Raw genomic sequence first — 26,304 nt, forward strand, 5'->3', positions numbered from 1 at the left:
CATACCTTCCAGCTTCCAAATTCACCTGCCATTTACTCCCACATTTCCCTACTGCAGGGACTCCTCCAAATTAAATACTGTTGGGATTACTGAGCTGTGCATCTGGCTGCTACGAGTGTATTATTGGCGGGGGGTGGGGGGTTCCCAGAGAATGGACCTATCCTGCAGAATCTACTTCTAATGAATTACAGAAATAACTCCAATGGCGGGTTAATGGAATACCCATCCACCTGTGTCTTTCGGTACTATAGTTTCCCCCGAAGCAATTTGTACTACGGTAACATTTCAGTCTATTGCTTCTACACAATTCCCATACATTGTTGATGAGGCATGTCCAATATGCATTAACGACGCCACGACTCAGAGCCAATGAATAAGCAGTGCATTTATTTCTTTTTGACCCCTTGTTCCAGACCATAATCATGCTTGAACCCAGAACAGAAGCAGACTCTCTGCCCTCCAAACCAAAAATGCCAGTCCTTTGTATAACCTGCAGTTGATGGTTGGTGGGATTCTAGCAGCCAATACTGGAGGTGGTGATGCTTGATCGTGTTCAGAAAGATACTTATATTGTTGAACATACTCAAGGTTATGGATGTAGAGCAATTGCTTAAGGTTTTTTTTAGTTGGATTTATAACCCCCCTTTCTCTCCTATAGGAGACTCAAAGGGACTTTCAAACTCTTTACCCTTCCCCCCTCACAACAAACACCCTGTGAGGTAGGTGGGGCTGAGAGAGCTCAGAAGAACTGTGTCTAGCCCAAGGTCACCCAGCTGCCATGTGTTGGAGTGTACAGGCTAATCTGAATTCCCCAGATAAGCCTCCACAGCTCAGGTGGCAGAGCGGGGAATCAAACCTGGTCCCTCCAGATTAGAGTACACCTGCTCTTAACCACTACACCACTGCTGCTGATGGTTCATCAGAAAACGTCCGTCTTCATTGTGGCTCAAAAGCAATAGAATGTATGATGTGTAGTTCCTTAGTAAGAGGTACCGTCCACACCTACTGACTTGGCTGCTTCTTGTGAGAACAAATTGTAAAATATTGGACAGGGTTTTGATGGAGAGTGTGGGGCGCAGTTTAGAGCACATGTCTCCAACATTTTTAAGCCTGTTGGGCACCTTTGGATTTCTGAAACAGAGCAGTGGGCACAATAACAAAATGGCGGCCACAAGCCCGCCTCCAAGGTGATTGCTGCAGGAAGTGAAAGCCTCCACAAAATCTCAGGGAACAAGGTTATAGTGGTGTAGTGGTTAAGATCAGCAAACCAGATTTGGGTTTGATTCCCCACTCCTCCATGTGACTGGTAGAGTCTAATCTGGTGAGCTGAGTTTGCTCCTTCACTCCTACACATGGAGCCCGCTGGGTGACCTTAAGCTAGTCACGGTTCTCTCAGAACTCTCTCACCCCCACCTACTTCACAAGGTGACTGTTGTGGGAAGGGGGAATGCAGTTGTAAAGCTGCTTTGAGGCAGAGAAAGTGGGGTATAAAAAACCTCCTTTTCTTCTGAGGTGGCTCCTTTCTGTAAGCACAAGAGGCCAAACTCATCATTTATTGGCCTGTAAGCACTTAGTTTTATGTTATGTTCAACTCAACAAGGTGTTTATTCTTATCCAATTGTACATTGTTGACAGATCTATAACCAATTTTTCATTTACCTACTGGTACACGATTTTGTTGCCAGAATGTAGCTAATGTCTTATAGGTTCAGCAGCTGCGTAATTTGGATAGACTTGGTGTGTTTTTTCCATGCCATCATTAAAACAATTTTTCCAGTTGAAATAAGACAGATCAGATTCTGAATTCACACAAAGGATAAATAGGTAGCATAAGAAATCTGCCGTTGTTACGGAGCTGCTTCACAGAAAATGTGCTTTAAAAAAAAGAAGAAAGACTCTCCCACCTGTGTCTTATACAATGACATTTTTTTTAAAAGCCAAGGAAATCTCTCTGCATTAGAATGCAGAATGGGGATTTAAAAAGCTGACAAACAGCCCTTGATGGGAATTTGCGTCAAGGAAGATAAGAATTTCAGATGGATCAGTACCCTTGGGTCTCATCTTTAAGGAGAGGCAGCCAAATATGCTATTTTTAATAGCCGTTGAAAGCTGCTGTCTGGAACAATGTTACATTTTAACATATAAACTAGGAAGTTTCATAAAACATGATGGCAAGAGCACATTTCTGGTTTGTTTTCCCTCCCAAATTCTTCACAAGACTCACTTGATTTAATACTCCCGTGTGGTATCAGTTATGATCTTTCAGCTCTGGCTTTTATATAGCACCTGGCACACAGGAGGTTCTGTTCTACTACTATGGACACAACGTGGTACCAAGTCAAACTTTGCTGCACTGATTTGGCCTGCAGGGCATATGTTTAGAGATCCATTCACAGACTCAGGGGGTCCATGTATGCCACTTTGGATGCTACTAAGGTTCACAGCAATGGATATGTTCAAGATCAAATTGAATCCCCCTTCCAAGCTATCTGGCTACTTCTTAGATATTTCATAACTATGATAAGGTCACCCATGCTGAAAAGTTTTCCCAAGTCCCCCCACCTTTTTAAAGTAAGGAGTACATATATCCATTATTGAAGTCGGCCCGTGAGGGTCGCGAGGAAGAGGCGAGACGCAGCGATATCATCCGGTGGAGAGAAGCCAGTGGCAGGAAGCCTGATCCGTGGATCTGGCTAATCTGCCGTAGTCTGGTCCCTGGTACCTTTTATTAGGGTTTTCCAAGAGGCGGGGTCGGGAGAGCAGTAGAATATTGTACAGTACATGACTCATGGGGCTGCGTACGTGAGAGAGGAAACGTTCCTGTCCGGGCCTAATCCATACCTGGGGGTATGCACCCCTTTGTCCCTTTGTCCGGACATCTTGTGACAGTGAGTCAGGCATCTCATGACCTATGACTCATGGGGGTCTTGTGACAGGTGAGCGTGTGCGCCCAGGAGGGCACAGATGGCACAGGCATTCCTGCGCTCTCTCTGAGGCTCTGCTGGGTTCGCGGGGCTCACCCCTACACATTATACTGAATGATATCCTGGCTCAGGTCAGAGGAAGTTACTTCCTTCCGTTTTCCTTTAACTTCCTCTTCCACCAATAGAAGAGCCTCTTGTTGGAGAATAGTGCCTTTGGTAGAAGAAGGCTTCAGAGTTTGCTTAGTGGAGCTGTAAGCCAAGATGTACAAGGATGTGCAGGGGATTCTTTGATATTAATTCTTCAATATTAAGGAAGCACCTTGGAGTGCTGTCAAGTTGTTTCAGGCTTCTGGTGACCCTCTGCACCACTGGCCTCCCAAATGTCCTTGCTCAGTCAGGTCTTGCAAACTGAGGAAGTTAGTGGGGGCCATTCAGTACCAGGGATGACCTTTTTACAAAAGAAGGAATCGAATAATTGGCTCCTTCAAACAAGAAGGCAACATTCCCCGAACAAACGTACCAAGTCATTTAGCAGTAGATGGATCTTTTGATGTAGTGGTCAAGAGCGGCAGACTCTAATATGGAACAATTGATTTGATTCCCCAATCAGATGCTTCTTCAGAGTAATTTGATTCTGGATTATGCTACCAAAGACTTTCTTCCCAGCCTGATAATCTGTTCCTCAACGGATTCTGTGGATATCTCCAGGAATCAATTCCTTGATCTCTCTTCCTTCCTTCCTTCCTTCCTTCCTTCCTTCCTTCCTTCCTTCCTTCCTTCCTTCCTTCCTTCCTTCCTTCCTTCCTTCCTTCCTTCCTTCCTTCCTTCCTTCCTTCCTTCCTTCCTTTCCTTCCTCCCTCCTTCCTTCCTTCCTTCCTTCCTTCCTTCCTTCCTTCCTTCCTTCCTTCCTTCCTTCCTTCCTTCCTTCCTTCCTTCCTTCCTTCCTTCCTTCCTTCCTTCCTTCCTTTTCATGGCCTTCACCTTTCTTGAGATGGTTGCTGATGCTCTGTGTGCAGCCAGCAGCCTGTTTCCTTATCATTCTTCAACTTTTAGCATGTGTGTAGAATCATCACAACCTGTAGTTACAAGAACAAGGGCAACGGGTAGCAGATGTATGGGGTAGCTTATAATCAGGGGTGTACTGCCCTGGGGGGCATATGGGGTCAAATGTCCCCGGGCTGTGGCCATTTAGTCACATGGGGGGTGGAAAATCGCCCCTGCACCCCTCTTCCTCCCCCTTGGGTCCATACACTGAATCCATACACTGGTCGTGGTGGGGGAGGGCAGCCACCTGTATGCGGGGGGGGGGGGGGGGGGGGGAAAATAGATTTTGCACCAGGCTACTTTCCCTACATATGCCTCTCCTTATAATCCAAGGTTAGTCACTGTGGTCTGGCCTGTCCCACAGTATGAAACTCTGTGCTCAACACCCTGCTGGCGTTCAGTAGGATCCACACGTTTTACATAGCTCACGGAAATAAGGTAAAATTCCATTTCTGAATATTCCAAGGAAGTTCCTAAGAGTTGCTTAACTTGCTGTTTGCTGGCATATCCGTTTTGAAATCTAGAGTGCCTACAAGGCAGAGAACTTTTTGTGAAAATCAGTGTTCTGTTTGACAGCCTCATTTCCTGATGATTAATTTGAAGCCGAAGACACTGGCGGCCAAGTGGGAGCAACTTTTGAGGAGCCTGTAAGTGCTCGCGTTTTTTTTGCTGCGACTATGATTTATGGGAGGACGCTTCTAACATTCCACCTCTGGTTGCCTTTCCGCAGAATCATGTGAACCCAGCCATGGATTTCACGCAGACTCCTCCGGGGATGCTGGCCCTCGACAACATGCTGTACTTCGCCAAGCACCACCAAGACGCTTACATACGGGTAAGGGCCCTTTGCGCAAGCAGAGCCTGAGTGGCATTTTTTCACCTTATTGGGGGATCTATCATCTCAGGCAAGCAGATGGGTCTCCCGATGCTGCGAAACTTCATCTATAGTTGCTGAAAGGCAGAGCCGCAGGGCAAGGGAAATCGTGGCGTTCTCATGAAAGCCTTGACAAACTCTGCGCAGTGACCCCTCCGAATTTATTTTCGGGAGCGGATGTAAACGCTGCCTTGACAGATGACTTGAAAGCCTGAAACCCTTTCTGTGTGCGTCGACTCCCAAGAGGAAGAAATCCGATGTGACTGATTCCTGTTAGATCTGGAGGAAGAGAAAGGGAGGCTGATTCACATTCTCCATTCCTTCTCTCGCTTCCTGCCCACTCCTTGCCTACACAGCTTCTTTGAAAGGTGGCAGTGAAACTATATTTTGTTTCTTTGCCTGCTCGTTCTGACATTTGAGCAGATAACGGCAGGGTAACTTTTTGTAAACTTTCCTGCCGTATGCAGAAACCCGAGGAACGGAGATGGCTGTGTAGCGAGATGCAGGCGGTCACTCAATCTGTCTAAATTTCTCCATGGAAATACAGAAGGAATCTGATGCTTGTAACAAATGAAAAAAAAGAAAGAAATTTCAGCGGAGATGCAGGAAATCACCAGCCAGGGAATAGGCAAGCATGCTCGATGTGATAGTATGGTTGAAATGAGTTTTAAGGAATGTCCGTTAAACTACAGGATGCATTCAAACGGGTCTGAGTTTTTGAGTTTTTGCAAAAGGCCATCTTGACATTTCAGACCACACAAAAAAGGGCTCGTAAATAGAACAATGACGGCTTTCAGATCTGCTCGTTTGAATGCTTGTTATTACAAGCCATGATAGCATGGATCACATTGAATTGTAAAATAAGATATCAAGAGATTGGCATACAGTTAGAGAGTAGAGACAGGCACAGAGTTAAATATGTTGGCATCCTTTTAAAAAAGACAACTGGGTTATTTTCAGACATTTTTTATTATCATGGAACCTGCAGCTCTTCAGATGTTCATGGACTACAATTCCCATCAGCCCCAGTCCATGAACATCTGGAGAGCCGCAAGTTGCAGAACCCATAGAGAGTCAGTGTGATATAGTGATTAAGAGCAGTAGATTCTAACCTGGAGAACTGTGTTCAGTTCCCCTCTGCTCCATGTGAAGCCTGCTGGGTGACCTTGGGCCAGGCACAGTTCTCTCAGAACTCTATCAGCTTGCATGAGGCAGGCAAGGGCAAACCACCTCTGAATACCCCTTGCCTTGAAAACCCTCTGGGGTCACAATATGTCAGCTGTAATATGATGGCACAAACACACATGTTATACATTGGTCACTCCTCTAAAATAATGCACTGGAGGGAGTTAGTTGTTGCCCGAGACTGGGAGAGGCTGGCATTGTGCAACTTGCATGCATGCCTGTGTTATTTTTCAGGGCCTGCTCCCTATGAAATTATCAGGCATCTTTTAAACCCAAGCAAGTCCAAAAAGAGTTTCCGGATATGGGCTTGATGTTTTCAAAAGCAGAAATGTCACCATGCTCCATCATCTCTGGTTCTTTGGGAAATCTTAGATGTCTATCAAGAGGGACTGGGGGGACCTTCTAAGAACTCTGGGGGTTTGTTGGAATGAGGTCTTTGCACACTGGATCGTGGCTAACTTGGCAGTAGCTTTAAGGTGATGTGTCCACATGCGAGATCTTGACTGCAGTTCTTTGTTGTCCTAGTTCTCTTGAAACAAGGGAGAAGAATATCATACAGTCTTGCAGGTGTGGGAGTGTGTACTAATTATACTTTACTGCAGATTTCACAACTTTTTTGGCAATCTCTGTTCATTGCCAGATTGCGGAGTGTATTTTGCTTCTGTTGCATCATACTTTGGAAAGCACGTTTCCTTAAATGTTTGAAAACCACTGTATTCATCCACCTATCCCACAGTCTCAATTTTTGCAAGAATTTTCTTCCATGGAGCACAGGGTGGCTTATATGGTTATCCCCCATCTCACAATAACTTTATAAGATATGTTGGGCTAAGAGAGGCCCATGATCACCCCATGAACACTATGGCAGAGGGAGGACTTTGGTCCTCTCCAAGCCTAGGCGTTCATAATAATAGTTGCTGTCTCATTAGTTCACCTATGATCGCTTATCATTTTGCCCATTAGTTCACCTACGATTGCTTATTTGAAATTTTAATCCAGTTGACATCCATTATGGCAAATGTCGTTCCATGATCAGAGCACCCAATTCTTCTGTTTTCCAATTCATTGAGACCCGGTTTTGTCAGGCCCGCAGCACTTCCCAATCTGAAATAGCCCCGGGGAACTGGAACCCAACTGGGAGAGGATGGGAAAGGAGCTTGTAAGCTACCTGTCGTCGTCATCTTCTACTTCTTCTTCTACTTCTTCCTCTTCCTCTTCTTCCTCTTCCTCTTCTTCCTCTTCCTCTTCTTCCTCTTCCTCTTCTTCTTCTTCTTTTTCTTCTTCCTCTTCCTCTTCCTCTTCCTCTTCTTCTTCTTCTTCTTCTTCTTCTTCCTCCTCCTCCTCCTCCTCCTCCTCCTCCTCCTCTTCTTCTTCTTCTTCTTCTTCTTCTTCTTCTTCTTCTTCTTCTTCTTCTTCTTCTTCTTCTTCTTCTTCTTCTTCTTCTTCTTCTTCTTCTTCTTCTTCTTCTTCTTCTTCTTCTTCCTGTGCTTCCTTGCTGGTACAAAGTGACTCATTAGGGATGTTTTAGATTGAAAAAACAGCACCTCCTTTCACCGCATTCCTTGTGCCATGGCAACAAATGAAATTGGGCTCCCTGTGCCTGACAATTAGATTAACAGTAAGAGGAGCTGTGGCTCAGTGGTTAAGCATGTGCTTGGCTTGCATATGGTCCCAACTTCAGTCTCCAGCATCTCCAGGTCAAAGGATCAAGGGGGCTCTTGTGATCATTCTAGAAGTTGGTGCTATGTCCTTCCGTTCTTCTTGTCATGACCTACCCTGACCTTGACCCTGATACAGCTGCTGCTGGCTCAAAGAGAGAAGAGGAGGAAGCCTCTAATGACCTGTTGTTGCCAGATGCTGACCCTCTTGCTCTTGAAAGAGTCAAAACTGACACTGACAGGTCAAAATAAACAAGCAGCTCAGATCTTGGTGATCTGGTGCCCCTCACCCCTCCTGGACCCTCGGAACCAGCCTCTGTTCCCAGTCCACCAGACTCTCCCCCACCATTAGAAAGGAGGTACAGGTGTGTTTGAGAAGAAGTGCAAGACAGAAAAAGTCTGACGATAGCCAGACAACAGCTGTCAGCTCTCAGCTCAGATGATGATCCTGATCACACCTGAAATATCTGGCTCTGGGGCATAAAGCAGAAGCTGGGAGTTCACTGCCTCTGCAGAAGCAATACGTCCATTTGGCACATGGTCACGCTCCCTTGCAATCCAAACCTGCCTGTTTTGCCTGACTCTGGACCAGCCCATGACCTTGGACTGTATGGCTACTCTTTTGGAACCCCCCTCTCTCTCTCCCTCTCTCTCTCCCTCCCTCTCCCTCTCCCTCCCTCCCTCCCTCCCTCTCTCTCCCTTCCTCTCTCCCCCCTATCTCTCCCTCCCTCTCCCTCCCTCCCTCTCTCCCTCCCTCCCTCCCTCTCCCTCTCCCTGTTCCTCCCCTTCTTTGGCTTGACCAGATTGTTGACCTTGCCTTGCACCTGACCTTGCTCTGCTGACCAACACCTGGAGTGTGCCCAATGACACCCCAAGCTGGGGGACTGAAAGTCATCTGAAACCTGCATGACAGGACTTAAACTCCAGGATGTAGCGCTCTTGTTTACATATCCACATAATAATGCCAAGCTTGTGAACGAAGTAGGGTTTGGCCGGTTTGGAAATGCACTTTTTAAAGCAAGGGGATACTCAGCGTCATATGTTTGGCTTTCAGCCATGCGACGTTTTCATGGTAGCCTGGCCTGTGAAGAGCATTAAGAAGACAGATGTACAGGAAATAGGTAGAAGAGTGTTGGTCTGACCTGTCTGACCACTTTCAGCCATCAAATAACGCCCAGTTTCTATAGTACAGGCTTTTTAAGAGGCACTCTCATTCAGTTGCCACTTTGCCTTTTTATCCTTCAAGAGGAGTTTTGTTTCAGGAGTCACAAAGGTGCTGAAAAATGAGAGCTGTTCTGTGTAGACCACGGAAAACACAATTAGTTTGAGTCAGTCGGGTTGGGCGCTGTATATTTCATAACCCCTGCATTTGTTGTATGGAAGGCAGCCCACACATCCTTCCGCTAGCTCCAGAAAAAGCTGCCTGCCCACTCATGTTAGCTTCATCGAAAATGAGTCGCTTGATAGATTGCATGAGTATTTCTCGAGCTAAATGCAGCATGATGTGCTTAGTCAGAAACAGGCAGCTACAGATGAAATTACCTGCGGCTATACATCCCGGGTTGTAATTCGTTTTTCTTACAGTGGAAGTAGAAAAGAAGGAACTACTTGCTGCTTGCCTGCTAATGTATCACATTCAGAACGTTCCTTAAGAAGCTGCCGTGTTCTCCGTCTGTTGTGCAATCAAGTCTTTGCTATGTATTTTCATTCCGGCTCCTCGAAATCTGTTTTTTCTTCTTTCTCCTGCAGTCCTTTTTCTGCCCTCCGTCTGTGTGTGTGTGTGTGTGCGCGCGTGCGGGCGCGCATGTTGTTCTAGCTTTGAATAATAAACTTTTTTCTCGGATTCATTTCCAGACTTAGCTCAAGATGTGTTGGTGCCGGAGACAGGAAATAAAATGGGTGCCTCTTGGCAGTAAAAATATAATAACATATTAATTAAGAAGTGACAATTTACAGCCTTATTTAAGCTACCCAAGATATTCTTGGGCAACCTGCTTTATTCCACCTACTAGCCTTCACATGTTATTCCTAAAGCTCCTTATAATGTGTGTCTGGTAGAATAAAAGGCCATGGACCACCATATACATCACGAATATTCCAGTCTCCAGCTACCCTTGGCACCTTGCTCTGACTGACTGACTAGAACTAAAACAGGGGATTGCTGGGTAAAAAAGGAAAACTACCTATTGGGAACTGTCTTAAAGGGACAGGGGCTAACTAAAATACCCTCCCTCAGAAGACTTAACAATGAACTAAAACCTGGCTAACTATGGGGAAACTGGAGCTTAATGGGGAAATAACAAAAGCCTCTGTGGGGGCATGACAGATACTATTTGCTTCTAGTCTGCAAAGGGAGGGGAGGGTTTGCTTGTCGCTTGGCCACAGGGAAAGCTTGCTAAGGCCAAAGATGTTTAAAGGAAAACACACCTCTGTCTGGAACTGAGCTCTGGGTGCACATCTGGAACAAACTGACACTTTTGTTAGTCAGTTGACAGGAGGTGACCCTTTTTGTGTTCAAAACCCTTTGGATTTTATCCCCAGGTTTCAGGAAACAAATGGGCATCAGGAAACACACTGGCATATGGCACGACACCCATGGGCATTGCATTCAGGATAGGAAAGGTGTGAGTGAGTTTTTCACTCTTAGTTCATATAGGCAGAAACAGACAGGCCGCCTCCTGCTGACTGAAGCTTCTACCAAAAGGACAGTAGGCCTGATGATGATGATGATGATGATGATGATGATGATGATGATCATCATCATCATCATCATCATCATCATCATCATCATCATCATCATCATTATTATCATTATCATCATTATTATTAATGTTATCAATAACACTGTTTGTGGAGAAATGCCCTGCACTCCAGGATTCTTGTCAAAGTTACAGTAATTGTGTCTTCACTTTTGATGTGCTGAAAGGGCCGTTCTACAGATTAGCAGGTAGCAGTGGGAAAGATACACAGACACAGGGCAATTTCAGGGCCGTGGATATATAGACGGCATTGGCAGGAGGAAGACAAACAGCTTTTATCTGGGCCAGAGGGCCATGCCTAGGAGAGAGAGATTTGGGAACCCACAGCTAGATTCTCTCTCTTTGCTTTGAATAGGAAAGGATGGAATGGCCCACAAGGGGGAAGAGCTTGGCAAAAGATTGTGAAATCTCTGAAGATCTTAGATCTGTTCTGTCCCAGTCTTAAACCGTGTCCCAATGATTAAGCCAAGGGTGCTATTTTGTCACCTAGAATCATAGAGATGGAAGAGACCACAAGGGCCATCAAGCCCAATCCCCTGCCATTCAGCAATACACAATCAAAGCACCCTTGACAGATGGCCATTCAGCCTCTGTTTAAAAGCACCCAAAGACGGAGGCCGTTCACATCTACGTATCGCGAAACGGGCCGGGTCGGGCGCTCTTGGATGCCGCATCGGGATTTGACGCTAAGACCGTTCCGCGACGGACGGGTGTGGTTTTAGAAAGATGTGGTGGCAGCTCTGCACCATGGAGCCGGGCTCGCCTCGCCAGATAGCGTCCTCCGAAGTTTGGTTGCCGGTAAGGCCTGGGGACACGCCCCCTGGTTCCTGCGCCGCCTGCTCCAGTGGCGAGGGCAGGGGGGGCGTGGTCCCAGGTAATGGCTGGGCCGTACGGGCCATGCTACCGGAGGCCCGGGACAAGGTAAGTACCGGGAGTGAGGAGGGAGATCTTCGAAGCCACTGCCGCCTCGCCCGGCAGCAGCTTCGAGGCGGTGTTTCCCCAACAAGAGCGCTTCCGAGCGTTCTGGGGAAACGCCGGCTTCGCGGCGGTCGGGCTGGGCTGAGGGCAGCTGCCGGGCTGCGACGCAGCTGGCGCCTCGCTGTGCTGCATCGGTGGTCTGGGGTCGGCCTTTTTTGCCGTCCCCAGGCTGCCATATTCCGCCCGTGCGGAAACGGCCGGAGATTCTACCACTTTCCGAGGCAGCCTGTTTCCCTGTTGAACAGCCCTTACCATCAGGATGTTCTTCCTAATGTTTCAGTGGAATCTCTTTTCCTGTACTTGAACAGCCCTATCCCTGAGCCAGGTGCCCAGCTGTGGTGCCATGCCCAGCCATCACCCCCCAAAGCTGTGTATCACTTCCAAAGGCTAGGAGGGAACCAACTAACATCAGCTTCTCCCCTGACCATGCCCCTTGCCTTCCCTCGCTACGCTGGCAGCAGGGACGCTGGGACATTGGCACAATATTCAGCACTGGGGGGGAGGGGGGCGTAGCCACCACATGCTGGTGAGATCACCCTTCCACTGAGGAAAGTGCCTAAGGAGGGCAAATCTGGCAGAGCAGTTGGGTGCCGTTCCCACAGGCAAATTCCCACCCTCTGGATGAGGCTATGAATCTTGTACATGTGGCTGAACGAAAGGGAGGAGCCTCAAGTAAGAAAACTGAGGCGATAGATGATTTCTGAATGCAGCAGTTTTCAGTCGCCTACCCATAGTATGACTGTCTTATAAGGTAGGCACAAAAATTGTGTACAGAGGTTTTGGGGTTTTATCAGTTTTCAGTTTTATCATTGACTCAGTTGGCCATATAAATAGATTTAGAAGAAGAAGAAGAGTTTGGATTTATATCCCCCTTTCTCTCCTGTAGGAGACTCAAAGGGGCTTACAATCTCCTTGCCCTTCCCCCCTCACAACAAACACCCTGTGAGGTAGGTGGGGCTGAGAGAGCTCTGAAAAGCTGAGACTAGCCCAAGGTCACCCAGCTGGTGTGTGTGGGAGTGTATAGGCTAATCTGAATTTCCCAGATAAGCCTCCACAGCTCAGGTGGCAGAGCTGGGAATCAAACCCGGTTCCTCCAGGTTAGATACACGAGCTCTTAACCTCCTACACCACTGCTGCTCCTACGCCACTGCGTGTGTTGGTTATTTTACTAACCTTCTCCATCATTTGAATTCTGTTAGTCCGATCTTTGCACCCAGACTATGCCTAAATTCAGTCACGTGGATCTGTAGGACTTAAAGCTGAAGGGGAGCCTGTAGACCCCTTCTTCTCAAGTGTGTGAGTTCCCACAATAGTTAGAGAAGTGTAAATCCTGAGGGGTATTTATCAGTGACATGGGGAAATAATGCTGAAGTGACAGTCCTTCGGCAAGAGAGATTCTTTAAGACTAGGAAAATCTCTGTAGAAATACCCAGGGAGAAGTAGGTACCCTGGGGTAAGGGAAAATGGGCCTTTCCAAACTCCTACACGGCTTGCAAAAACAGCATTCTCTCTGTGCCCTTCAGCATTTCAAGGTTAAAAACAGAGACGTTCCTGTGTATGAGCAATGGGTTGGATTAAAAGTTGGACTTCAGCAGCTTTACGAGGGGAAAGGCATGTCAGAGAATTGTTCATTAGGGGGCAGGCCCGGCACAATCCAGGCTGCTGCTGCTGTTCTATAAGCCAAAGGCAAAAGCATGAATATCTGTTGAGTCTGTATCTGCCGATGACGGGAAGAAGTATTGCATGCCAAGTCCACAAGGCACAAAATGCATGGTTACATAGTTATGCCTCTTAGAAGACCATTGTCTCGGTTTACAGCCGAAGAGCGTCCAGGAATAGCAATACGACTAGCCCAAAGCCACTCAGGTTATCCGTGCTGGAGAACTATTTAGTGTCGGCCTTGATGTTTCTCCTGCTCCCTTCCCATTTTATAAACATAAAAATGTGCAGTAAGCTGGGTGTAAATATTTATAGAGATGTTATTTTCCCCATTTTATAGCCCTGACTAGCAAGCTCTTATCAGAGCTTGGAGGCTAAGCATGGTCCGCTAGTACTTGAATGGGAAACCACCCAAGAAGGCTGGGGTTGATATGCCGAGGAAGGCAGCAGCAAACAACCTTTGCTCATCCCTAGCCAGAAGAAGAAGAAGAAGAAGAAGAAGAAGAAGAAGAGGAAGAGGAAGAAGAGGAGGAGGAGGAGGAGGAGTTTGGATTTATACCTCACCTTTCTCTACTGTAAGGACACTCAAAGTGGCTTACAAGCTCCTTTCCCTTCCTCTCGCCACAACAGACACCTTGTGAGGTAGGTGGGGCTGAAAGAGTTCCAAAGAACTGTGACTAGCCCAAGGTCACCCAGCAGGAATGTCAGAGTGCAGAAACACATCTGGTTCACCAGGTAAGCCTCAGCCACTCAGGTGGAGGAGTGGGGAATCAAACCCAGTTCTCCAGATTAGAATCCACCTGCTCTGAACCATTACACCTGTAAGGAATTCCATAGAAGCAGAAATAAAAGGCTCTTTGGTGTAAAAGACCGTTTATTCAGACATCTTAGAAAGCTCAAGTACACGCAGTGGCAGGAATAAGATCTCCCGCCAGAAACACAGGTTATAACTCTGTCCATCCCATCCCCCCTCCCGGATTCCCATGGGAACGGAGGTCTCATCTCCCTCGCAGAGATAAGGTCTCCGCCGGAGAAGCTGGCCCATCGCCCAGGCTGTGGAATGTAGTCAAGGCCAGGCGGCTGCCCCTCTCATCAACACCATTGAATCCTTTACACTCTGCCTCCCTTAAAGAAGACCCCTCCCCCCCAGGTTTGTGCGGAAAGGCGCGGTGGAAAGCAGAAATAAGGGCGGGGGCGTCAATATTTTCAGAATAAACCCATTGATTATACCCAGAGGAATACCCCACCCAAGAGACTAAATATTGTAAGCTGCCATTAAAGCTTAGAGTCCAGGATGGCGCTAATTTCAGAATGCTTGTGGCCATCAATAATAGTCGGTGGGGGTCTCTCCGGCGGGTCGTGCCAGGCATCGGAAACGGGAGCCTCCTTGAGTAAACTGGAATGGAAGACAGGATGAATGTTACTAAGAGAGTTAGGCAAATCCAATCGGGCAGTGACATCATTAATCACTTTAGTAATCTGAAAAGGTCCCACGAATCTTTTGCCTAGTTTAAAAAATTTATGCACGCCTCTGAGATTTTTGGTAGACAAATACACCCAGGCGCCCACACGCGAGGGAAATCCGAGCGGTGCTTATCCGCTGGCCGCTTTTGGGAGCCTCTAGCCTGCTGTAAGCCAGTCTGGACCGCTTTCCACCCCTCGGCCGGAGATGAAATCCATTGTTGAAACTCTGAGGATCCAATGCTTCCGCAGGTAGTTGCGCAACGGTGGGAAGGAGCAACCAGACACAATTTCGAAGGGGTTTTTTTTCGCATCTGCTATGAACCGCGATTGTTATAGGCGCATTCTGAAACGGAATGAGCTCGCACCAATTGTCTTGGTGGTAGTTGGTGTAACAACGTGAAATACTGCTCTAGGGTTCTGTTCGCTCTCTCCTCGACTCACCGCCACTTTGAACGCGGTAGGGCGGCAATCACCGGGTGGCCCCTAACAACCCTAGAAAAGCTTTCCAGAACTTTGAAATGAATTGGGGGCCGCGGTCGGAGACTACCTTAACGGGGGCGGAGTGCAGACGGTAAACATGCTGAATGAACAGACGAGCTAACTTAGGAGCGGAGGGGATGGAAGCTAATAGCTGGAATAAAATGGGCTTGTTTAGAAAAATAAGTCTCACCACTCACCCACAAGACCGCGGTTGCCATGACTTTCTGGCAAATCTGGTAATAAAATCCATGGAGATGACTTCCCAGGGGCGTGGAGGCCACCGGGAGGGGTTTCAACAGACCATGGGGCTTTCCCCGAACGGTCTTGGCTTCTGCACAAACAGAGCAACCTTTTAATATATGTCTCAATGTCCTTGACGCATCGCTGGGCCACTTGCAGAATTTGGACGGGCGGGCCAAATGCAGAGTTTTAGAAAAGCCAAAATGTCCAGCCGAAGCGGGCATCATGGCAGGCGTCCTCGAGAACCTGCGTTTTTGGCGGGAGGGGGGGGGGAGGCACGCCTGGCCAACAATCCCCCCGCCGCCAAACGCCATTGGCCTCCAAACGTAATTGGGAGTCAGCCTTCCTCCGCACTGGAGGGCTCGCCACCCCGCCCTCGCTCAAGTTCCCGTAGGGAAAGGAGAGACCAGGCTGCGGGAATGTGGGCGGAGAAGGAGGGAGTGGGATGTCTGAGATCGGGGTGGATGTTTCTCAGCCAGCCCTAATTGGGAGGGGAGATGGAACATCGTGCGCTGAATCGTCCCGTAAGCTGGCTCCACCCTCTCCCGGTAGGCGCGAGAGCCGTGCGATCAGCCAGTTTATTGGTTTTTCCCAAAAAACACCGTGACCCAACCGAAATCGAGTTCAAGAGAAATCGGCCCAAACGGTTAAGGCTTCGCTGGACAATTCTTGAGGGGGGGTGGAGAGGGCGGGCCAAGTTCTTGGTGGATCCGACTGGTTCAAACTTGAAAGGGGTGTTTAGCCCCCTCCAGCCAGTGGCGCCAAGTGGAGAGTGCTACTTTAATGGCCGCAGTCTCTTTATCCCCCACAGTCCAGTTGAGTTCAGCACCGGAGAATTTCTTTGATAAATAAGCACACGGAACCAGCCTATCATCTTTATTTCTCTGCAACAGGGCTGCCCCAAGCGCTTTGTCCGAGGCATCCACGTGAACGGAACACTGCCAAGGGTTCCAAAACCTCAGTGATATCCGTCTGTAAAATGGGATTAACTATGCCGTATGAGGGGATCACCGTCCGTGGGGAAATCATTCTCTGTCATCTTCAGGGTTCCCAAGGCAACAATAAATAACTGTGTGCCATCAAATCGTACCCAACTCATGGCGACCACAGGAGCCAGCATCTCAGGCTCACGCAGTGTGGGTCAGATTTTTAACCAGCACCTCAGCCAGCCCCAGAGTATACAAGTGTTGCTGACTGAGGGGGAAAAGGGCTTAGTGGTCCAAGCAAAGGAGGTTGTCAGGGCAGAGGAGGTCCACAACCTGCTCTTCCAGCATGGCGTAGAGGTTAAGAGCAGGTGGATTCTAACAGGGTTTGATTTCCCACTCCTCCACCTGAGTGGCGGAGGCTTACCTGGTGAACCAGATGTGTTTCTGCACTCCTACATTCCTGCTGGGTGACCTTGGGCTAGGCACAGTTCTTCTGAGCTCTCTCAGCCCCACCTACCTCACAAGGTGTCTGTTGTGGGGAGAGGAAGGGGAAGGAGCTCGTAAGCCACCTTGAGTCTCCTTACAGGAGAGGAAGGTGGGGTATAAATCCAAACTCTTCTTCTTCCTTGCAATCCGTCCATGCTGTCGCCTTTATCCACCTCCACCCTAGTCTTCCTCCTATGATTGGAACAGGCTGAAAAGTCTAGAGCAGAGAGGAGGACAGCGAGGTGATCCTCAGCAGATTCTGCTGCAGCTGCTGGACTGGGTGAAATGTAATATGGTTCCCACTGGATGGCCAGACCACCACCTCTTCCCTCCCTCTCTTGTATAAATAAAATCTTAAATGAGCAGCTTTCTCGAGGCAGTTATTCATCTGTGGAAAAGGAGAGGGGAAAATCATCAGAGCAGTCCCCGTTCAATGGGAACAGTTGGATGGTGTGCAAGAAGTGCACACGGCCCCTTCGGATTGAAACTTAGTCACTGTATTAGCTAATGCGAAGAAGGTTGTCTTGGAGGCCATTTTTCTTGTTAGGCACAGTCTTAGTTTGCGATCGATCGCGATGTGTCACGTCGCGCTCGTGCGTTCCACATTCAGTCCCAGCATCTCCAATTAGAAGGGATCTTGTGTGTCTGAGCTGCCAGGAATATCCCCTGGAGAGGTGGCAGAACCGTTCCTAAACAATTTAAAGAGCTGCTTCTCGGCAAATGGATAGTGCCAAGCAAGTTGGGCCACCGGACTGAAATGATGAAAGTTGAGTGCTTCGAATTTTGTTGCATCCTGGTTTGCTGACCCCCGGGTGGTAGAGTATGATAGATTCAGCACTAAGACGTACCTTTACGCATTTTCGAAATACGCCCACACTTAACATGTCCCGGAGTTTTATGAAGAGAATCAACTTCAGACAATCTTTTACCGATGATAATGTAACTACCATTTTTTTTCTTAAATAACAGAAATCACCTTTTTATAGCATACAGACAAAAGTAAACAGAAGACAATGTTCTCAATGAAACATCCATAAAGCGTAGTCAAACACGCCACTTTGGGATTGATGTAACATTTCAAATCTTCTTCAAGTTTGACAAATGTTCATAAAGAGAATCTAAATTTCTGCAGGGTCAATTTTTTAGACCTCTTTTAAGCTCCCTCTCTTGTAGCATAAGCTCTCACAATCTTCACACAGGGTAATGAAGTAGGATGTTTCATTGAGAACATTGTCTTCTGTTTACTTTTGTCTATTTTTGTGTAAAGCACATATGCTATAAAAAGATGATTTCTGTTATTTAAGAAAAAAAAGGTAGTTAAATGATCATCAGTAAAGATTTTCTGAAGTTGATTCTCTTCGTAGAATCACATAGTTATGGCCCTATTGGGTATGGTACGTCTTGGGTGCGGATCATACTTAGCCTCAAGCACTCTTCCCTTTTTTTAAATAATTGAAACCCCCAGGTTTCAATTACAAACATCTCCAAGAATTCAACTGATCTCCAGACAACATAGATCAGTTCCCCTGGAGAAAATGGCGGCTTTGGAGGGTGGTATCGTGATTGGCTGAGCACACAGGAGTCTCTGGTTACAGTTGTTTGCTGAGAACAGCCAAAGAATACAGAAAGCTTACTTTCACTTCTGGGGAAAGCAGTCCAATTCTCAGATTAGAGTCCACCTGCCCTAAACAACTGCCCCACACTGGCTCTCTGCATGCATCCACACTGTGACCAAACATACTTTTAGTACAATCTTCCTAGAAAGATCTACCAAAGCAGGTTTGGGAAATGCACTCACTATGAGAAAGGGCAAAATCCAGAAGGTGGGGAATTGCACAAAAACATTATGCAGAGCTGGGGGGGGGGGAAATGGTATAATTGTGGGGTTTGGGTAGGGATAGAGAGCTAATGGTATGTGTAGAATGTGTAAGCAGTCCTAGAGCAAGGGGTATCCATTGAGCAAAACAAATCAATCCATCCGGTCCGGGTCCACGAAGCCAAATCTTCAGTCCGAGAGCAGGCGCTACAGAAACTAACAGGCTGTTTCACAAAGTTGCCCCTGCCACGCTTGCTGTTCACAACTGCCTGCATTCTTGCTTAGTCTGAGTCCTGGGCTGACTTGCAGCCATCCCTTCTGCATCTCTGGGCCTCCAAACGGGCACTGCATCTTTTAGCATGCGGTGCCTGGTGGCCCTCCTGTCTGAGCTGGCTCACAGAACCAGCTGAGCCAGCTGGACTATCTGCCCTGTCCTCTTGCTTGGGCCAACTCTGTCCTCTACCTGCGTGACCGCTGGCTGCTCACAGGACTCAATCAACTGGGGCTTTGGGGATTCAGCCAGCTGAGACTCTGATGGAGCCAGATCATCACGCCAGTATTCCTCAACTGAGGATTCCTTACTGGCTGCTGGGGAGCCCACGACAGGTGGATTCTATGTTATTCTACCCTACAGAGATCCCTCCATAGACTACCCCCAAATCTCCAGGAGTTTTCCTACCTGAAGGTGGCATCCCTGCTATGAGCTTGGATCCAAACTCTACTTTTTCTTTTACGTTTAGGCCAGCTGGGCTGTCACCATTCTTCCCAGCCTTGTTCAGTTTGTTTTGCTACTCCACAGTTTTCTGATATGCTCCTTAACTAGGACAGGAAAAATATTAAAACAGCAGTGCTCGCTTCTGAAGCAATAACGTTCGGTAACATGAGGTGCGTTAATTAACAAAGCAGTGGGAGACTGCCGATGGAGAGGATGGAAATACCTGGAACAGAAACAAATTTGGTTCATGTAGGCCAAATCCCCACTGAAAAATTAATCTAGATACAACCAAGTTTCAAAAGAATTGGCACCTTTTCATCCAGGTTCCAACATCCTTACTGCAGCATGTTTCTACTGAAGACATCTAGGCCTGCCCCTTGTGGGGGGGGGGGGTGCCTGCTGTTAGGGGTGCAATTGTTCAGCTAGCAGCACCAAAATGTCAGAGTATCTTTAAGAGACCCTCCTGATGATACCACCCAGGTTTGGTGAAGTTTGGTTCATGAGGCTAAAGTTGTGGACCCTCAAATGTGTAGCCCCCATCTCCTACGCAGTGGCGTAGGAGGTTAAGAGCTCATGTATCTAATCTGGAGGAACTGGGTTTGATTCCCAGCTCTACCACCTGAGCTGTGGAGGCTTATCTGGGGAATTCAGATTAGCCTGTACACTCCCACACACGCCAGCTGGGTGACCTTGGGCTAGTCACAGCTTCTTGGAGCTCTCTCAGCCCCACCTACCTCACAGGGTGTTTGTTGTGAGGGGGGAAGGGAAAGGAGATTGTAAGCCCCTTTGAGTCTCCTACAGGAGAGAAAGGGGGATATAAATCCAAACTCTTCTTCTTATTATTCTACCTATTAGCTCCCATTGGAAACAATGGGGGATGGGGCACCCTCTGTGGGACCCCCTTTGGACCCCCTGGGCCAAACTTCACAAAACCTGGGGGGTATCAGTAGGAGACTCTCCTGATGATACCATCCAGGTTTGCTAAAGTTTGGTTCATGGGGGCCAAAGTTATGGACCCTCAAATGTGTAGCCCCTATCTGCTATTAGCGCCCATTGGAGTGCTTTTTCCAAAAAAGGTGCATATACAAGCAGGTCCAGGAAAATCCCATGATAAGCGAGGGGGGGGGGGCGCCAGAAACAGGACTGATCTGTGTTCCGTGGTTCGGCTGTGAGGAGATCACGAGGAAACCTGGATATATTGGGTGATTATCCCAGGATTAATTGCCAGTGAGGATATCACCGAAGTCTGAGTAATCATTTTAGGCTATGTATTGTCAAAAGCTTTCAATCTGAATCAACTGGTTGTTGTGGGTTTTCTGGGCTGTGTGGCTGGGGTTTGATAGTTTTTGCAAAACCTACCGAACCACAGCCACACAGCCCAGAAAACCCACAATAGCCATTTTCAGGCTCCTCCAGATTGGTTTCAAATTTAAAAAAAAAATTAAATAAAAGTATAGAAGAAAATGGCAACTAGGATAAAGCACAGGTTTGTTTAGGATAGAAAGATGGTGGTGTCTGAGAGGACGTTTTTGGACATGCCACCAGAATTATGGAGTGCTATCCTCAGGAAGGTTCATTTGTCCTCGTTCTGTTGATGTCTTCAGCCAGTGGGTGAAGAATTTTATGTTTCATCTGGGGAACCAGCATGGTGTAGTGGTTAAGAGCAGGTGAACTCTAATCTGGAGAACCGGATTTGATTCCTCTCTTTTCCACATGAGCGGCAGATTTCTATCTGGTGAATAGATTTGTTTCCCCACTCCTGCACACGAAGCCCGCTGGGTGACCTTGGGCTACTCACAGTTCTTCGGAATTCTCTTGCCCCACCTACCTCAGAAGTAGTCTATTGTGGGGAGAGGAAGGGAAAGGAGTTTGTAAACCACCTTGACACTCCTTACAGGCTGAGTATAAATTTTTCTTCTTCTTTTTCTCCTCCTGCTCCTGCTCCTGCTCCTCCTCCTCCCAGTGATCTTTTCTTCCTTCCCTGTTTTTAATTGCTGCTGTTATGTTTTTCTACCATTATTTATCTTTGGTTTTAATTGTTTTCATGGTGTATTTTGGTTTGGTTTTAAGGCATGTCTTTGTTACGTATGTTTTTAATCTGGTAACCACTTTGGTGGCCCTAACAAGGGCACAAAAGTAGGGTATAATTTTTGTAAATAAATAAAATAATATCTTTTCAATATGATAACTGTGGTTTGGGGAAGCTGCATCCTTGTAAATATGGTAGGCTGTCAAGCGGGAAATATCTAGAGTATTCCTTTTCCCTTTTTTTTTTTAAAGTCCAAAGAACTCTGGTATAATGTATTGTTGAAGGCTTTCACGGCCGGATTCAACTGGTTGTTGTGTGTTTTCTGGGCTGTGTGGCTGTGGTCTGGTAGATCGTGTTCCTAACGTTTCACCTGCACAGATGCAGGTCAAACATTAGGAACAAGATCTACCAGACCATGGCCACACAGCCCGGAAAACCCACAACAACCAACTCTGGTATAGTTTACCAGTTTCGCAGAGCAAAGGCTAGGCCATTGTCCTGCCTAGCTCGGTATCTTCTGACCTATGTGATGCAGTCCACTTGATGTTTTCCTGATGGTTCTGGGCTTTACATGTGGCTGGGAGTGCCCCTATTATTGTGGTCCCCCATGTACGCACATTTCCCAGGGCAGCACAGGCAACCATGAGGGGGGGGGGGGAGAACGCTGGCAAGTGAGCAGGTGGGTGTGAGATAGAGGGTTTGGCAACAATGGAACTGCCCAAAAGCTGTGGGCTCTGGCATCTGCCCTTCTGCGGGGCATGCCGACACCAGCCCTGGTTAATCTCCTTTTTCAGAGAGTGCAACGGAAATATGAGCAAAGTCATGATCATCTGTAACACTTTGCAACCGAGGATGAAATATTGCCACATTCTAGTACATAATATGCTTCTTAATGCTTTAGATTGTCATCACTAAACTCAATAGTGATGCCTTTCCCTGGTTTTACTGATGTCTTTCTGTGTGTTTTATCATAAACGTCAAGCTTTTTGCTTCTAGAGGTAGCCAGTATAGCCTTTTCCTTGCTACCCAAGATGATGATGCCCATGTATTTTGCTGTTCTGGTTTGTGTGTGTGTGTGTGTGTGTGTGTGTGTACATGCGCGCGCTAGAGGGGCTTTCAGAACTTCAGGCTGCTTTGCATATTGATTACACAGAGTCCCATTTAATTGGCTGTGTTGCCCCTTCTGAGACCATCTTATTGATTGTTGCAACCTTGCCTTACGACACATGCAGATATGCTGTCACCATTAAATATTTTATCCGGTCATGAAATCTTAATGTATTGGGTTAGTGTGAGAGCCTGCAGATGCCGTTGCGGGAGTTGCGATGTTGCCGAGTCCGGCGGCTCCTTCCCTGTCCTTTAATTTTAGTTTGCCTCTTCACTAATTCTATTGCCTACACTTATGAGCAAAAGCTAAATTTCCTTTTGAAAGAGAATCTTCTCTTACGACAGGATTAATTTTTCTTAAGCAGAGAACGCGGGTGGTTAATGGAGATCTCCACTCAATTTATGTTATCTACCGCAGTTGCTTTTTCCAGGCGGATCTTTTTTATTCTCTCCGTAATACTTGAGAACTGTTAGTTGTCTGCTGCAGAATATTCAGAGGCAGAAGGGGTGACTCACGCAATATGGACCACGTTCCTGAAGGGAATCGGCAGAAATGTAAAAACAGAAATTGCTGAAGCGTTTCTTAGGTTACCTACACATAACGTTTCACAATTAGGTGTAATTTAAATCCTTGGGGTGGGGGAAGTGCTTTAGGAAATGCTTTAGGAAACCAACTGTTGATTTATCAAAGTTGGCAGTTAATCTGGAGGACTGAGAAGGATGGACCCAATATGACAGTGTTCGTTGCATTTGATTCTGCGGGTCGTCATTAGTTTGTATGCCGCCACGCAGTTTCTTCAATGGGACACCATTTCCGCTTGTGGAAGAAGGGCCAGTCATTTTCACTGATATCCTCATCCCATTTGCCATCCCTCTGATGCCCCTGCAGGTCCACTGATCTCCAAGAACAAAAATTTGGGGAGCTCAGTGGCCTGCAGCAAGAGGAAGAAGCAAAGTCCCGTAGGACAGTTTAGTGTACACCAATACCGTTAACTGTTCAACCTACCACATTTTCATTGTTGCTGTTGATGATTCTTTAGTTTTCTTTGGTTTCCTGCCCTTTTATGATGTCCTTGCACCGTCAGTGCATAAATATTGTTGGAAAATACTGTAATGAGCGATCAGAAGCTGCATGTTCTTTAGATATATGTTGCTATGAGCCCAAATCCACAATCCAGTTGTCTGGACATAAGGAAGGCAGCTTTCTCTCCTCTGACTTCCACTCCAAAGAGCTGCTGGCTTAGGTTCTAGACCTGTCTAGAGTCAGTGTCCCACACTGTAGCACTAAAGGGTTTTTAGCAAATGGCAAAGTGCCCCTACAAGCTTGGAAGGAGCACTGGGAATCTGGATGCAGTAGAAGAAGAAACAAAATTTATTGAGGGGAATAATAGAAGTATCGAAGCGAAGGAGAGAGGCTGGAGGCCGGCAAAGGCCAGGAGCCTGTGGGACCCACCTTCCCGACTTGCTCTGCCCCCCAGCGGGGCCACCACTCAGAAGGCACACAGATGGGGAGCGGCGATGTTGGTCTAGCGATGTCCTCGGGGTAGCTGGCCCGGCATGCTATCTGCAGAGGGGCAGGCCCTTCCTTCCCTGGAGAGCGCTGGCCACATGGGACCCGAGGGAAAAGAGAAGGGATGTGGGGGGCAATTTTCCACCCCCACGTGACTAAATGGGTGCCACCCGGGGACATTTGCCCCCATATGTCCCCCTGCGCGGTACACCCCTGTTTACATGAACCTGAATTGGATAAACCCTCTTTGATTGAGAATGATTTATTGGTTTCAAAGATGAAAATATTCACACCCTCTTTGTGTGACCTTTCTTGATGGCTGGCTATTTAGCCCTTACCCCTTTCATATGCCAAACATGTTTGGACGGCTCCTTTGCTAATCACTGTGGAGATTTCTCCTACTACATTCTTCCCTATACAACCACAGACGGGGGCCGGGGGGGGGGGGGGAACAGTCATGAGCTGAGAGATAGAAAGTCATTTTTGAGGAAGTAGCAGTAAATGTTTTGTTACCCATGAAGCCTAGAAGTTCTCTCTAGTTGTCTCACGCGTAATCTTTTGTGTCTTCACTTCCTTTTGTAAAATGTTTCTCCCTGACAACTATATTGTTCATCTGTCAGTTTTTGAGCACTCTACAATCTGTATGTTGTAATTACTATTCCAAGGGGTCCCATTAGCCCCCTACATCCAGAATCCACCCCAATGTTGGGGTTGGCCACTTCTTTCTGAACACTTTCTGGGTTTCTTTCCATCTGCCTGTCTGTGGGTCTAATCTTTCACCCTTCAAATCTGTATTGCCCAAATCTCTTTGAGACCCTAGCAAAAAGTAGCAGAACTTTGAGCTTTTTCGACGCCAATGAAAATAAAACCAGGCTATTTGTATGTAAGGCATATAAATAGAAAGTGAAGTTGGCAGAAGGAAATCCCACAAAGGGCAATATTTAAATGCCTGTTCATCAAGAAAATTGACAGTGCTTTTAAAGTATTCTTTGATGTGAAGCACAAAAAATTCTCTGCGCTTGAAATGTTTTGATCTTTTGGCCAAGCACCAGTTCCTTGAGAACTGGGCTTCTTTCCCTACTCTGACCTCATTCGGAGGACTGGTTGTTAATGCTTATCGCAAAATACAGGACTTAGTGGAAAAGCTTTATAAATGATTTTCTAGGCGTAATTTTATTTTCTTAACTGTAACTCATATTGATGCACAAATTCTCTGCTCGCTCATTGCTGTAAAGCCTAGAATATCAATTATAGATTTGCCAACAAACGTAACCCTCCCGAGCTGAAAGTGCATCACATGACATTACCACACAGTGGATGTTTCCCCAGACCTGTGCCATGTTATTGGCTGGGATGAGAACGTGTAAATGTGGTAACATCATGCCACTCATTTCTAAAAGTGTATGTTAATTTATTGTCAGGGGGATGCTACCTAGGTGATTGAGATACATTCCCGGAACTGTGCAACTGCTTAAAATAAAAAATTGCTGCTGCTAAAAAGATATATGTCACCAGCCTGCTATATGTGTCCACTGCCATCTGTGCATTCTTTCCTTGATCTTTATTTTATGGCTTCACATGCTTTGTAGACAACTAGGCTTCCCCTTGTACTCTTGTTCCTTGGGAACTGTGTTACAGCCATTATCTCGGAGGGTAGGAAGCCAGGTGGCTTTCTCTTGCTATCTGCCGCCGACCTTGGGGCGCCTTAGCTCCAAAGATTGTTTTTCACAAACTCTTGGGAAAATGGGAGGGAGGTTCTCTATGGGGGATAAAGGGGACTGCGAATGCCAGCTTCTGGAACCTGGATGTGCACCAATCTCCTGCAAGCTTCAAGGCTAGTGGAACATAAATTCCATGTGTCTGTGCTTCCAAAATATACAATAGTTTGTATGAACGGCAGTGATTTGCAACCATCAGGGACTGCCATCTGCTCTGAAAATTCTGGCTGCTGCAAAACGCCCTTCAAGTTGACGTATGGAATTTATGTTCCACTAGTCCTGAAGCTTGTACGAAACCGGGACACATCCAGGATCTTTGCTTTGTATCACACAGGATTTTTATCTGTTAATAGGGTCTGCATTTCAGATACCTTCTGGTACCATTGTATTTATGGATTTGGGCACGTATCATACTTATAACATAGACTTCATCTGAAAGTAGACAGCAATTACTGGGCCTTTCCCCACTTACCTTAAGCCCCGCGCTACTTGAGGAGAGTAGCATGGGGTCCCCCTGCACTCCCCACGAGAGGGGCGGCGACAGCACAGCCGCCCCGACGCTGCCGCTGTCGCGCCCCCTCAGCGCGAGGCATCCCTGGCGCTCTTGCAAAGGGCGCCTTTTGATGACCCCGTGCAGAGCGCGGGGTCGTGGGGACGCCCGGGGACACGCCAGGGATGCCGCGCGCTGGGAATTGCGCGCAGCAACCCTCGGACAAAGGTAAGTGGGGAAAG

General features: G+C 47.2%; 1 protein-coding gene across 1 annotated transcript in view; it reads left to right on the top strand.

Annotated features, from left to right (window-relative positions):
- The window catches only part of ELMO1 (engulfment and cell motility 1), a 395,692-nt gene that overhangs the window by 198,443 nt on the left and 170,945 nt on the right, over window positions 1-26,304 (top strand). Inside the window, exon 14 of the mRNA XM_048510558.1 lies at window positions 4,699-4,803. Within this exon, the coding sequence (XP_048366515.1) occupies window positions 4,699-4,803 (105 nt within the window). The remainder of the gene's footprint in view (window positions 1-4,698; window positions 4,804-26,304) is intronic.

The sequence above is a fragment of the Sphaerodactylus townsendi genome, linkage group LG11 (genome assembly GCF_021028975.2).
Source record: "Sphaerodactylus townsendi isolate TG3544 linkage group LG11, MPM_Stown_v2.3, whole genome shotgun sequence".
NCBI classification, from domain to species: domain Eukaryota; kingdom Metazoa; phylum Chordata; class Lepidosauria; order Squamata; family Sphaerodactylidae; genus Sphaerodactylus; species Sphaerodactylus townsendi.